Below are 16506 nucleotides of genomic sequence, written 5' to 3' on the forward strand. Positions count from 1 at the left end.
GACAGAGAAAATGTTAAAATTTATTGTACAGCATTATTGCTGACAATTTCAAAAAATTGCCAGAAACATGTTTTTATCAGTGATTCCGTTTATGCACTATAGCACATCAAATGCGTCAACAAAAAAAAGAAAAAGCAGTTACCATGCATCTGAGACATGTCATTTTTCATTGCCAAAATAACAAAAAAAAAAATGGTTATAATTCATGTAGGCAAAAATAAACCAAACTCGAAAAAAAATCTAACAATAATTTTTTTTTTTTTTTACTCAATCATAAAATATTGACTTATATTACTTATTTTATATTTACTTATATTACTCATTTTATATAAAATATTTACTTATTTTAAGTATATATTTCACGTTAAGATTTATATTATTTCAAATAGAAACACACTTTTAAATAAAAAAGAACCTGGAAATAATGGGAGTCTAGGGTGCTAAGGACATGAAACTTTCAAAGTCTAGACAGAATTGCAGCTTATATGATATTTAAACGGCCACTGCATACTTAGTTGACTATATTTTTTGTCCACTGTATATTTACCATAGAGAAAATATTTAATCTGCGTCCACTGTTTTGTTATCCTTTGGAGGCAGCGACAGAAATATTCTTTTCTACCCTTCAAGAAAACTCAAATTTCCCATTGTAACAGAAACAAGTTAAACTACTATTCTCATAGAAAAACAAGAATTTTTTTGGCAAATACAAAATAACAAATACAAAAATAAAAATATATATAATTTATTAATTTGTATATAACTAACAATCTCCATGAGTATTTTTATCTAAATAATCTAAAAGTTCTTCTTTTGTCATTTTAAAATTACTGTCAATCCAAATATTTTTCAAGTTAGTCATAATATTTGTCATCTCTGGTCCTGGTTTCAATCCCTTTTCCACTAAAATGTGGCCACTGACAGGGAACTTGGGAATTTTCAGCTCACTCAGTTCTTTCCATAGGCACAATTCACCACGATACTTCAGAATTTCACAGCACCATTCGTGAGTATCAGATACTTTGCTTTTTGACTGAAATAATAAGTATATAAAGGGCCTTAAGGGTGGTTTTCCTACCAGGGTTTTGTTATTAATGATGAAGAGAGATAAATCCCTGTCGTATTTCGAAAATTTTATACGAGAGTGTAAGGATTGCACCTAAAAAAGAGAAAGAAACGGATGTAGAATAATAATTAGCAATATTATTTAAACATATTTTCATTTAAAGATGAATTAGTAATATTCATTGTTAATTTCACATTCACGACTTATATATTATGCAGAGCTTTCATTCATATATTTATTATTAGTTATTTAAATTTTGCAATATTATTCTATTGCAACATAAATATTAGTACAGTACACTCTCGATTATCCGTGCGCGGATTATCCGTGCTCATTCCGGAGTCACACAAAAAATATAAAGAGAAACATTTTCAAGATTAAAAAAATTTGATTCATGAAGTTATAACACTACAAAGTTTTTGGAAGCAATATTCGTAATTGGATTGCAGTATATGGAATATTAGCAGCATGGTCAAAGGTAAAATCGTCTACATTATCTTGATCTTGAAGAAAGATCATACCGCTTGATGAACAATCCTCTTCAGATGTTCAAGAAATATATAACAGTATTCTCAAACAAGCCAAAAGAAATCTAAGGTTTCGAAATTCTTGATGAAGAAAATTTAGAAGATTGGTTTCAAAGTGATGCATGTGAGCCTGGCTTCCAGTATTTGACTGCATCGTTATGAAAATTCTTGATGAAGAAAACATCGTTATGTTGTTAAATCAAATAGTAATGATAGTAACTGATGCAGAAGTTGTAGTAAATGAATGAAATACAATTTCTCATTCTGCTGCTCTGTGGAAACTTTATTAGATTATATGGGAGGATTTGATTACAGTGACATTACTGCGGTTCGTAAAATTTGTGTATCGATATATGGCGAAGACGCATTACACATTTTTTAATAAGGAAAATTCTTAATTTGATGTTATGTATGCAAATGTCAGTAATTTTTATATTTTTTGTACTGATATTGAATAAAAGGATTTTTCGGATTATCCTGGTTTTTCGATTGTCCGTGCGACCTGTCCCGGTGATTAACCCGGATAATCGGGAGTGCACTGTATCTACAATTTATATTAAACTAAATTTAGTTTTAAATAATGAAAAAATTAATTGTGTGTCCTCTTAAAGTAAATAGTAATAATAGTTTTTGTCACGAAAAAGTGTTTTGTTACTTTACCTCTACAAAAACTAGTTTAAATTAAATAATTGAAAAATTAGCATGTATTTTTATTGGATGAAATAACTATTTTAATGTTGTTTTCAAAATTTATTGCACAACTGTTTAATTTCCCCCCCACATGCAGCAAAAACTTCCCAATCCATATAACTATATTGAATGCTTTATAATACTCACCTCATCTTCCGTAGTTAAGAGAGCTGTCAGTCTAGTAACTGGATGTGGCTTCATTGAGTAACTCCTCTCACACACTTCTTTATATTCATTTATGTTTGGATTCTCAGGCAAACCTTAAAAGAGAAACAAAATAATGCCTTTATTAAATATTCTTTAACAGGGTGTATAGCCAGATTTTTCAACAAAAAATAAGCACCTTTTAATCACTTTCAAAAAAATAAAAATAATAATTCATAATTAGGATCTGAGCAGTAATAAAAATTATTTTTTACTATCGTTTAAAGTTCTTAATTTATAAACATAAAATCAATAACATTCAAAAATTATTTCAAAACCTTTGCATAATCATGATAAAATAACTAGTTTCTGATAAATATTGCAGAGAAAATTTTGAAAATGCTGCATTTTTTGTAATTTAGAACAACAATTGGCAGGGCAAATAAAGAATCCCTGTTTAAAAGATAGAAAATTAAGCACCTTAAAGCACTTTTTAAAAATGCTACGCACTCTTTTCAACCCCAAACATTAATTACTGTGACGTTACAAAATATTAATAACTTAATATTGAATTATAGCTGAGTAAAAATTTATTAAAATCTGATTGGATTGAGTGCACAGTCAGTGACACATGGGCTATACAGAATGCTACACTGTGACAAGCTAAATTCTTGATGTAAGCAATAAAGAAGAAAATTGAAAAGAAAAAAAAAAAAAAGGAAAAGGTCATAAAGGCACCCCAGATTTAGAGAATCCTTCATTTAACAAATACAATAGCAAATTTCATAATTTACATTAATAATTTTAAGAACAATTTCTTTTATAAGTAAAATATTATTATTAAAGAAACACATTCACAGTTAGCAAAACTGATTTATCAATGGTAATTATTGTGACTTGATTTGTATATTAAAAAAGCAAGAAATTTAAATTGATAATTCTAAATAAACTCACAATACAAAATTAATAATGATAATTGTTAGATTAAAAACTTGACCAATGTTTTAAACTTTTTTCTGAGAAAAATTCAATGATGCTATAACAAAATGGATTTATTTTCTCCTCATAAAATTTTTATTTATGTTTTTTCTTCTTTCAAAGAATATCAAAAATTTATTTTTTAGAAAGGTTCAATCGAATAATGAAACTGTAATTAAATTACTCTAAGTTAGTATGAAAACAAATTTGAAACAGACTCATTGTCAGATTGAAAAATTCTTGATGAAACTGTTTTAAAACAATTTTTATTTCTTTTTCAGAGATTTAATGTTTTCAGAATGCAGTACTTAAAAAAACTATCAATTATAAGTTTTAATTAAAAGAGATATGATACAAATATTACAATAAATAAAAAAACATAAATCCTTACATTCCGACAAAAAATTAAAAAAGTATGAGATTATTTCATAATTTACAAATAATGCCTTTATGGGCCCCGTTGCAATACTTCTATCAAAGCTTTGTTACACTCCTTTTGCTATTTATTTAAATATAGGCTACTTCTATTTGTCATTGACAGATTAGCAATATTATTAACAAACAGAATGTGCATGGGTTTTTATATGACTAAAATTTTTAGCCATTTAAAACTTTATATTACAGTCATAAAACTACACAGTATAAAAACTTTAATTAAGCAACAGTTTATTAATAGTTAATTTAACTTATATTATGCAAAGCATTTTGCAACACTAGGCAAAACAAGAAACTTTAAAAAATAGAGTGAACTAACTAATAAATGTGTATTTAATATTATAATTTGATAACATTTACGATTCTAAGTCAGATTTAAAACGAGATGAATTAAAAATTTCTTACAATCAATCAATTAAAATTCATTTGGAAAAAAAATATTAGTAAGTGAAAAACGAGGAAATCTAACGCAGTTTAAATTATAAACTAGAAAGAGCAATAATTTATAATTGACCTAAAAAATCTCATAGCATTTTCATGACAGTTTTTGACAATATAGACTACTAAATTTGGGAACAGCTTTTATCTCTTAAGCAATGTATGAAGTTTGGAAAGATTACCAAGAATTCCATTTCTAAAGAAATAAATGATGTCCTTCACAAATGAAAAATAAAACAAAGATTTATTTATAATTTATGCATAAATTATTTAAAATGAACAATCATGCACAAATTCATAAACTACACCTGCAAATAAAAAGATATTTATTTATTTTCGGAATTTTACATAATCATACAGCAAGAATAAAATCCACAAACAATACTAAAAATCTGAAGTAACTGACAACTTGGTTCAAACCCTAATTTAGTGAAACAAAAACAATTAATTACAAAATAAAAAGCAGTGTTTTTAAATGGAGGTTAATAACCTTACCAATAAAAGGAGCGATTCCAAGATCAATCATTCGAAGCATAATTTCTTTGGCATAATTTCCACTTAGAATTTTCTTTAACTCCATCCATATTCTTTCACCCGATATTTCTAAATAAAGATAAATTTGCATATAATTTATTTTAGCTTCAAAAGAAGAATACTTATTTAATAAAGATTAAAGATAAATTATATCAATCTTTATCCAATATTGAATCTTTAAATTAATAATTATTAAACTAAAGATTTAATATACTTATTAAATTAAGATAGATATTTATACAATTCAGACAAATATACTATGGTTTCATTAGAACATGAGCTGATGATTTAATAAACATATTAAATAAGCAAATATATTTATAAAATGCAGACAAGAATATTATGGCTTCATACACTTTTTATTTTATTTTATTAAATACCCATTTTTAAATCTATTACTGAATAGATTCTATATTATAGTTATTTATAAGAGGATATTTATGTTGGTATTATGTTTAAGCCTGAAATTTTCCTAGGGTGTAGAAGCCTATTGTAGATATCCATACAAAACAGACTAGGTGACTTTTTATTTATTGAATATATTATGATTTCATTAGAATATGAGCTAAAGATTCAATATACTTACTAAGTCAAGATAGATATTTATACAATGCAGACAAATATATTACGGCCTCATTAGTATAAGAGCTGAAGATTTAATACTCTTATTAAATAAACTTAAAAATTTATACAATGCTGATAAATATATAAAGGCATCATTAGAATATGAGTTGAAAATTTAACATACTCATTAAATAAACATAGATATTTACACAATGCAGACAAATACATTATGGTTTCATTAGAATATGAGCTGAAAATTTAATATACTTATTAAATAAACATAGATATTTATACAAATATACTATGGTTATTAGAACAAGAGCTAAAGATTTAATATACTCAATAAATAAATATAGATTTTTTTATACAATGCAGACAATTTATATTATGGTATAATACTACTTGTAATAATAATAATAAAAAGCTTCAGAATTAACATACTTCCTAGGCCTTCAGCATTACTTCTAATTGCTTCTAATATTTGAATATCATGGCAATCTGGTTGACTAGCAATTCTTCCATAAAATCTAAAATAAATTGAAATAAAAAAAATACATCAAGCATTTTATTATAAAAACATTTATTAGCACTCTATTATTTGTTATTTTTGATATTCAGCTTTTACTTACAATAAAATATGTAGAATCTAAATGGGAAACGATTATGTATTAAGAAGCAGTTTTGGAGTGTATTAAATATGATTTTTTCAACTTAGAATTAAATATATTTTCCATGTTTGTTCATACAATCCTTTTTTTTCTTTTTATTAAAAACCTATTTTTAAAACTATAGCTTAATAGAGTCTATGTACATAACTGAATAGAGGATAGTTATTTATATGATTTTTATGTTAGTATTATCTTAAACACTTTAATTTTTTTTATGGTAAAAACCAGCTGCAGATTTTTTATGTAAAAACGTCTCATTAAATTTTAAAAAGAATTAAGATAAATAGTTTATTACAAAAATAATCGTTAAAGAAAATATAGAAAACATGTGTTGAAATGTAACATCCAAATAAAAATTGTCATACATTAAGATTATCATATTTTATGATAATGCAGTAATACCTATTACTCAAATAATAATTGCCAAATACATATCATAATAAAATTGCCCAGACAAGGCACCTCTATTAATCACCATTTTTGGGAGACACAGAATTTTATCCATTGACATAGTGCCAAAGAAAACATTTAGAACTGACCATAAAAAACCTTCAACAAGCAACTTGGCATCAGATATGTAAATAATCAATAATGGAAAGAAATTGCAATAATTATACTTAATAATTATTACAATTATACAATCATTTTTACTATAAAATATTGCACACTTACAATAAATTAAACTCTTAATACAGTTTAATACAAGTCAATAAACACAAAATTGAAGGTTCAGCTCAAGTTATTTAAATTTCTTAAAATGACCCTTTAACAATTTAGCTATTTAAAAATTGTTACATTTATTGTTGGAGGTATTTTTCAGCATTGCCTCTTCTTTGATATGAATGCTTCTTCTTTGAAGAAAATGAATATTATTCTTTGCTAATGCAAAAATTTTATAATAAACATTTATAATAAAATTTTATAATAAACAGTATGCATATTTTAATTGCTTTATTACAATACTCTTGATTCAATGCTGTTAATTTCAATAATATTTTTTTTAAATAAAAAGGATATTAAAAAAAACAAAAAAAAAAACATTTTTATATTGGTCTATAATAGTGCAATTTATTAAATACTGAAAAAAAAAATCTAAATATTGAAGCATTAAGACAAAGCAACTTGCCTAAAGTATCTAAGAATTCTCAAATAATCTTCCTGAATTCTTCCATTTGGATCCCCGACAAAACGAATACATTTATCTTCTAAATCCTTTTTACCATTAAAATAATCGTATATGGTACCGTCTAAGCCTATAAGCAAATAAAATAAACTACATGTAATATAACACAAAAATAAAAATGACTGATAATTTCTGACACTTAAGCAGCTACTTTTAATTAACAGTCATTTATTTATTTCATATAAAAAAAAAACAACTTTACAAACTAAAAGCACCTACCTAAAACAGTCAAATAAACAGTACTGAATCATTTGTAAAAACATATTTATATTATATATTAGCTAAATTCTAAAGTTGGAACTTAAATAATAGAAGAAAAAAATTTATTTATTTACTATCATACAAATAAGATCTAAAAACCTAACATTCATATTAAGATTTCTTAATCAAACAACTGTGGTTTAATCCAGTTAACAACTACACTGCAACTTATATTAACTCTTATATCAAATAATAAAATAACAAATATAATACATTTGTATCAAAATAATATTTCTTTGTTTTAAACTCACCTCCTAATTTGGTAAGACTTTTGCTAAAAAAAAAAGATTACGAACAAAACAGAATTTTGGTTAGAATTAAAAATTAAGTAATGCTGAATCATTATAGTAATAGATAAAAATAGCAAGTTAGATCATGTATGAAAATTGACTATATATAACAGGGCGAACAACAATTTAAATTAGATTATTATTAAGAAAAAAATTTATATAAATTATTTAAGTGAAAATAAATTTATAAACATAATTTGTCAGACTTTGGAAATGATTTTCAGCAGTAAAACTAAAAATGAAATTTTTTCAATGACTAAATTTCTTTTTCTTTACAAAAATAAATAACAAATAAAAATAATAAAAAAAGAAAGAAAGAAGGAAAGAAAAAGATTTTATTAAAAATTGAAGATCTGTTCAAAAATTCTTAAACTTGAAGAAAAAAAATATATCTATTTTTTTATTATCCTGTTATGTTTAGGATAGCTTAGAATGGGGGAATAGTGCATTGAGGAGAAACATTCTCCCAATTTAGCCCATTTGCTAAGCCCCCAGTGGTTTATGTTAAAAAATTAAATAAAAAACGAAATTAAAAAAAAAAATAGAAGACACATTTTTATATTTCAAAGAGGAAGTTTAATTTATCAACGGCTAACATTTTAATTTCATATACATATATTACTAGTGACATTCAGTTTATGATACTTACTAATCTTTAGTTACTTAAATGTCTTTTGAGTAATAACAAAATGTTACTGGATACAAATTGAAGTTAATTACTATTTATTTATTATTATCTTTTTATTCATCAATGCATGTTTTTATCAGTGTTAACCTTTAAGACTTAGTATCCGATTTAAAATTCAGAGCTTTTAACTGTAATTAAAAAAAAAATTTATACAAACCCTATCACATGTACTAAAAACTAACAGACAAATGAAAGTCAATATAAACAGCTTATATGTGCTTGGGAGTACACAAAAAAATTTTTGTTGTAAAAGTTATGAATACCTGAATTCAGTAAAAAATTTTTTCAGCATTACATTAATTCCTCATATTTAAAATTTCTTGTGTGAAGTTTATATAATCTTTTACTAATTAGATACAGAGAGAATATAAAGAAAAAATAACCCTTTAACAAGTTCTGTTTCACATGTGTCTATTATTAACTACATAAACTAAAACACGCATAAGTTACATTTTTTTAAAAATAATCTTATTAAGTTTACGAACCTTAAAACATTCAATGCTAGATATCCATTCAAAAATTTAAAAAAAAAAAGTTTAAAAAAAAAGATTTAAATTAAAAAAAATTTTTATTTGATTTTTTTAGCATTGTAGTTAAATATGTACTAAGATTATTTAATTTTTCACTTTGAATTAAACTTTCAGTACCTGGTGAATTTTACTAGTACACACATTAAAAGCCTCATAAATATTATAATTCAAGAATAAATAATATCATACCTAAAAACATAGCATTTATAGTAAGGTCTCTTCGTCCTGCATCTAATTCCCAATCAGTGGTGAATTTTACTTCAGCATGCCTGCCATCAGTACTGGTGTCGATTCGGAGAGTAGTTATTTCAAAATTTTGTTTATCATTCAAGCGTATAGTAACTGTACCATGAGCTTCCCCTTTGCGATGAAGCATTCGAATACCTAAAGCAAATCAAATTTCAATCAGTATTCAATCTTTTTAAAGTTCTACTAATATTTTCAGAAATAAAATACTAGGAATAAAAATAAAAATTGAACAATTAACATTAATTACATACATTTAAATTAAAATTTAGATTAGGTGTATCCCCCATACACTCATTCCAACCTTCAAAAAAATTTAGGCATTTCAATAATGAAAACCCGGTTTGTAATATGAAAAAGAAGTAAACATGTAATTAAAATGTAAAAATTTAAAAGTCAAATACTCAGATCAGGGGTCTGTCTAGGTTTCTCTGAGAGGTACCTATTTTGTGAAAATTTAAACATAATTTGTTAAAATTAAAAATTATATTAAAAAATTAACACAAAAGTATGGATTTATTGTTTCTTATGGGATAAAAAATAAAATTTTAAGAAAAAGTATTTTGTGAAACTACCGTTTTTCCTAAAATTGAATTTGCGAAGATACTGCTAAACGGTAGGTAAATTTGGCCTGGACAGACCTCTGCAGATGCTTGTTTTTCCCATAAAACAACAAAACAAAGAACACATAAAATGAATTAATAACATTTAGAAAGTAAAACCCATAAATTAGGCCACATAAGTAAAATTATTCAAATATTCAAATGAACAATGGATTAACTTGTTATTAAAAGTATGCTTAAAATTATAAATGTGGGCACCGACCAATACATACTCATTTACTTTTACTCTATTTTTATCAATTTATTCTAATAAAAATATTGGACAATTTAATTAACAATATTTTGAAAGTAAAAAATCACACGAATAGTTTTATTAATTAAATAATGGCTAGAAACATTAATGCAAAATCAATATGAAACACCAGTTATGGATGCATTACGCCTAACTACCTTCGCATTTGCAGTGAAATTTGACAAGCTGAACACTCTTTGAAGTTGATCTCTATTATCAAGAACCAAATTAATTCTTTATAATAAAAAAGAGCTGAACCTCTATAACCTGATCACTTGTTTTGTAAGTTGACCGCTGAAATAGAAAATGTCCTTTAAAAAAAATAATTCTTTTTGACATTTTCTACATTATTATGTTAGGCATTAGAATTCAACTAATTTGGTGAAACAGTATTAAAGTTAACTTAAATCCTATTCTGCGATGCCTGCATTATATTGTTTCCTTTTTTTTTTAATTAGTAAAAAGAATTTGAATGAAATTTAAATGATATACATAAAAATAAGAAGAAAAACACTATAACTCATCCCCATATAAGCTGACCAGGGTTGGCAAGATTTTGCCACAGGTGGAAAAAACCATGGTAAATACCGGTAAAAACCGTCCTGGCAAAAATAGGTTTTTGCCAAGCAAATTGGCAAAAACCTATATTTTCCAAGATGAGAGGACAAAAACACATTTTTGATACAAAATTATTCCTAAAATTGAAATATATACTATAAATATAAATAATTACAAAAAAATTAACAAAATTATTATTCCATAATTAAATGATAATGTAATAATATATCATTTTAGTAGTTTAAAACATTATCGATTGGAAAATTTGTGATTATTCTATTTTTCCAGTGAAATGAACTTATTTTAAATTAATATTACTATAATTTAAAACATAAAATATCTATCAACATGTGTAGTTAATTATTGTACAAATAATAAGTTTTTATAATAAATAATAATATTATGCAAATAATAATATTTATTTATTTGTAAAAAAACATTTATTTTAGGATTCTAAAATGAAAAGAGATCACAAACTTTCAATCTTTTAAAAATTATTACCATTATATTAATTATTAATATGTTAAAAACAATTTTTTCATGTAATGCATCAAAATTATTATTCCTTATGATTGAGTTAAATTTGTTTCAAGTATTTTGTAATGATATTTAATCAGCTATTTAGATAATTTGGTTTTTGCCGGTTTTTACCAGTTTTTGCCACTGTCCTGGCAAAAACTCCAATTCTGAAGCTGACCACTATAAAATACACCGAAAGTGGTCAACTTACACAGGTTTTACTGTCCAGCCATAAAATTTTTTATACCTTCTGCTCCAAACATTTTTTTCATTTCCTCGGGTGTTGCAGTAGTAGCAAAATCAAGATCTTCAGGATGTTTGTGCATCAAGAGGTCTCTAACAGCTCCTCCTGCCATTCGAAGTCCATAACCATATTTTTGAAACAATTCTGATAAGCCATTCACTTCGGGGGTGAATATTGCATGGAACTGAGGAGAGTCAAGCTTCATGGTATTCAGTTTTGAATCTGGTCTTTTCACTGCTGTAGATAGTTTCAGGTTAATAGCTGTGTATCTAATACTGACAGATAAGAACTGCCTTATATGAAGGATCTGCTTGAGTAAACTTATCTTCATTAATAACATTCAAAGAAAGCCTTCACATTTCATCTCAAAATATACCTGCCGGAAAAAAAAAAGTTTTCAATAATTAAAATTAGTTTTTGAAGGAGTTTTTTCATATTATCAAGACACACAAAGTTCATTATTATTATTATTTGGTTAGCTGGGGACCCCATAGCACAATCGTGGTAACACGGCGACATTGTCGCAGAACTTATCCGAGTTCTTGCTGAAATATTTTTTATTTGGGAAGCAAAAAAGTTTGGTTAATTCTTAACTGCAGAATTTTTTGAAATGTTTTTCTTTTCTTTTCTGCAGAATTATTTTCAAAAAATTCCTTTCTTGCATATCGGAGTAGGAAGAAGCATCCGTGATATTTTCTTTAAAACTTTTCTTTGAGAATAAAAAAATTCCTCAATGACTGGCTTTAGTTAGAATTTCAGATTGGTATTATAAAATGTAATTTTCAAATTGCAAAAATTTAAAAAGCTTATTATACAAATATTTTTTTTTTAGAACAGGAGAATATATGTTAGAAGCAGGGCCGGATTAACCTATAGAAACACTTGGCACGTGCCTAGGGCCTAAGAAAAACTTGGGAGAAAAAATTTTTTTGACAAAAATAATTTAGCTTTAAACAACAAGTGTATTTTGCACAAAATTATGAAGATACAAATAAAAATACAGGGAAGACACTAGGCTTTCAAAATCCCGGGTCCCTGGGACCCATGACTTTTAAAAAACTGGGTCCTTTTGAAAAAAAATGGGTCCTTTACATAAATTTTTAAACAAATACAGTAGAGAACCATTTATCCTGTATCCAGATAACCGGGAAACCAGAAAACCGGGAAAAATTTTGCTCGATTTTCCCACCATTTTAAACTAGAACGAAAAAAGCGGAATTTGGACTCATCCTTGAAGTTGAGTAGAGGAAAATGTAAGGAAGGGGAAAATTTTTTTCCCCGTTTACCCAGAGAAACGTCATTTCCTCTGTGACCTTGAAGGCAGGGAAGGGAGGAATGTTTTATTTTTTCCTTTAGGCCGTCAATCAAACTCAAGGGTGTGGCATGCTGATTTCGTTTTCTGCTTGATTTACGAGGGGGGTGGGGAAAATGCATTGCATGCATATCAGTGAACAGAAAAAGAAAAATATATTTATTTGACATCAACTAATAAAAATAAAATCTTTTTCTTTTGAATAAATTCTCATTCTTTGGAAATGCGGTATCAATTGGTTGCGGTTTTTCTTGGTGTGGAATCACATCTGCAGTAATTAAAAATGTTGTTTTTATCAACAAAAAAAAAAAAAATAAAATAAGAGGAGAATTGTTTATTAATTTAAACATAGGATTATTTTATGAAGCAGATTACAGTTTTGTTTTTCTGATTCCACTATGTTTGATTTTTTTTCTTTTCGCGATAAATTTCGCACTCAATAAATTAATTCTTTCTATTCATAAATTTTATCATTAGGTTTTTTTTTTTTTTTTTTTTTTTTGAATTCCGTTGATTTTGCCTTGTTCCGGGTTTTAATATTTATGCTAGTGCCTTTTTTAACTATCGTTTAAATCATTATTTTTATTTCATTGTCTGGCAAAGTCATACTTAAATAATATGTTATTAGCTTTTTAAGATTAAGAAATTAAAAGAAAATAACTAAATGTAGCACACATCCTATAATGTATTTTTATTTGAAAGCTTATCTTTTACAATCACGAATAAAATTGGGAAAGCATTCAAAATAAAATAAAAGAGAGAAAAAATCTTTAGTACTCTTGAAAATATTCCTGTACGATGCGACCGCCAGCTATGAATTTTTCGCCAAAATGGAAACCCCCATCTTGGAACAAGTTTTCAGAGCCCAAACAATAGACTAGCTCTCTCTACCCTAATATCTCCTCTAAGTGCTATAATGGTCAACATTTTGAGTCATAGAACTGGTTTCCCACCTGTGTGTCTAACATGTGTTGGTCTAACTCTGGAGACAGGGTTTTTTTTTTTTTTTTTAATACCGAGGATGCATACAGATTTATTTTTTGCGTCCCAATTTTTCGATTTTATTAAAATGTTTCGATATCAAAGATTAAAAAGTCGGGAAATTTTTAAACTTTCTTCAAAAATTTACGCATCCCGCGGGACGCGTAGCGATCATTTTTTTGCGTCCGATTTCAATTTTTTGCGTATTTTACGCGCTATAGCGCGTAAATGTCTTCCCTGAAAATATCATATTTTTCGGTAATAAATTATTGTGTAAATTAAAATCCATATTAATAAAAATGTAAAAAAAAAATATGCAAGAAAATTTTGGCATATATTTTGAAAAGAGGGGAGGAGTGGGGGAAGGAGGGGAGGGCCCAAAAACGGCTATGCCTAGGGCCTACGAAAGGTATGATCCGGCTCTGGATAGAAGTATTCTTTTATACGTAAATTTAAAAAAAATTCTCGCATTTATAATTAAAAAATATATATACTGTTCCATTTTATACACGAAGCTTCTCTTCTTTTTTTGTAAACAGAAAGTGCCTCTGTTACTTTAAGTTAGTAACATATATATTTGCTACTATTAAAAATGCCTTTCAGAAAGGTATTAGTACTAGAGAGAAGATGTTGCAGAAAGACAGAAAAATTTCTGCCGTAGGGGCAAAAGTAAATTCAACTCTTTTTTGTTAATATTTTTTTACTTGCTGGCCATTTTATTTTATATTTAATATAAACAAATAATAAAATTTGAATTAACTTACTCTTGACAAACCTAAAACTACTTAGGGCTCATTCAAAGCACAGTAGGAGTTAAAGTTGCATGCAGCCCCCCATTTGGTTTCTCGCTGCGTACCCCAAAAGGAAATGTTCTCGATCCTGGCTACATGATTTTACAACTGTTTTTCAGCAGTTATTAATGCTATAGATTCTTTGCTATTTTCATCTAAGTATTTTCAAGAACTCAATATTTCTAATCATGCATTTGAATAATCGCTTTTTGGTGTGCTCTCTTTGCAAAAATTTTACAATTAATTATATGTGAATTTGTTAGAAAAGGCTTTTTTGCACTTATAGATTTCAAATGATTTTGAAAATTTTGAATTTCTTTTTATAAAATGAAACAATAGACAAAATTAAAAATTTGAAGAATGCAGAAAATTTTTAAAAATGTGAGGATTTTAGTAATTTTAGATCCATTTATAGAGTAAACAAATTTATTGTGGTAATGTTTAACTGATTTTGTAACAAAAAAAAAAAAGAATTTTGCATAGTATAAATCTTTTAAGTGAGCTGAAGAAAACTCTTTTTTTAGAAGATAGGACCCTTTTCAGTCTTTAGTGACCTGTCTATATTTAGAGTAATACTTTAATATATTTGATATAATATTTCAAAATGAATATAGAATTTATTTTTTCTTAGTTAAATTTAAATGATCCAGAATAATTGCCAAACAGTTTTTAATTTTATATTCTAAATTTAAAAATATTTTATCCATTAGAGAATTGCTAATAATTAATTGCAAAAGCAATTAGAATAATAAGCATGGGTTTTCAGTTTAATTTTATTTTCACTTTGTATCAACATCTTGAAAATTCACATTGTTAGGAAAATCTCCATACAGCATCTGAAGAAGTTGCCAAGTTGCTTTTAAGACTACCGGACTAAGGCATGCGAAAACCTAAAAGGAAAACACCAAAGGAGACTAACTTAAATGGTATATCTCTTAGCTGCCCCCTGCAAAGCCGTATACATATTTTTTTATTTTTGCAAGTACATAAACCATTTGAGACATACCTTTTGGTAGATAAACCAATGATTGTAGGCACAAATACGTATAAATAGGATAGAACCATTTTGTACATAAAGCAATGATAGTAAGCACAAATACGTATAGATAGGTATATATCCTTATATTGTCTGAATAATTGAAATATATTTTATCTTGTAAGTAGAAAATGCATGACCCAAAATGTAGTAATACTTTAAATTCTATCAAGTTTATTTATCTCCAACAATTAACTCAATTCAATTAATAGCTCAAAGTAACCTTAAAGAATACTTAGGATTATACAATGATAGGAAAAAATACATAGGATTATACAATACTACATGAATATAAAGGAGGTCAAAATTACACCATCAAATATATCATTGCATCATACTGCTTAATATTTAGTAACATATCTATTAGAAACTGGTAGTTATTGCTAAGGATTAGCTTCAAATGCAAACAATTATGTTTCATTCAAACACTTATTATTTAGTTCCAGTAAAGACGTGCACATCTAGAGATTGATCATTTCAAGAGATTTTAAAATGCTATGATATGCAAATATATCCCCAATACAACCAAGTTGTTTGCAACAACAAAATTATATCCAGAAATGTAAGATGTTTAAAATTAAATTTACACAGAAATTAAAAAAGTATTATCAGGAAATATTAGGAATCGGACTATAAACATTTTAAATTTAAGAAAATATATTTACTTAGCATATTTGTTCTATAAAAAGAAATAAGAGACTGATTTTTTTTTAAATAATCAACGCCAATTAAAGATTTTTAAAAATATATTCCGAACTGAATGAAAATGATCTTGAATTTATAATTAAATAAAACTAAGTGAAACTAACAGCACAATCCGGTGTTCACGATAAGATTTCAGAAAACAAAACAAACGGAATTCTTCCAAAACAACCGATTTCTCATGGTTAGAGTTAATATGATAAAAATAACTCTACACGTGATTTTAATTTTGTTTTAAACTATCTTCAAAATTAAAATTTAAATAA

General features: G+C 26.4%; 1 protein-coding gene across 2 annotated transcripts; it reads right to left on the reverse strand.

Annotated features, from left to right (window-relative positions):
* Positions 1-729: 729 nt before the first annotated feature.
* Positions 730-16462, reverse strand: LOC107456020 (CCA tRNA nucleotidyltransferase 1, mitochondrial). Of its 2 annotated transcripts, none has more exons than XM_043051179.3 (8): positions 16348-16462; positions 11422-11794; positions 9186-9380; positions 7171-7297; positions 5818-5903; positions 4774-4881; positions 2431-2543; positions 730-1159 (listed from the first exon to the last, which is right to left on the reverse strand). In XM_043051179.3, exons 2-8 carry the CDS (start codon positions 11756-11758, stop codon positions 764-766), a joined length of 1362 nt encoding a protein of 453 aa, XP_042907113.1. In that variant the 5' UTR covers positions 11759-11794; positions 16348-16462; the 3' UTR covers positions 730-763. The 2 variants fall into 2 exon arrangements, with proteins under 2 accessions (XP_042907113.1, XP_042907112.1); XM_043051178.3 differs by having other exon boundaries at positions 16204-16413.
* Positions 16463-16506: the final 44 nt, after the last annotated feature.

This window comes from Parasteatoda tepidariorum, chromosome 10 (assembly GCF_982258835.1).
Source record: "Parasteatoda tepidariorum strain Cologne lab strain chromosome 10, Ptep-v5.0, whole genome shotgun sequence".
Taxonomy (NCBI): Eukaryota; Metazoa; Arthropoda; class Arachnida; order Araneae; family Theridiidae; genus Parasteatoda; species Parasteatoda tepidariorum.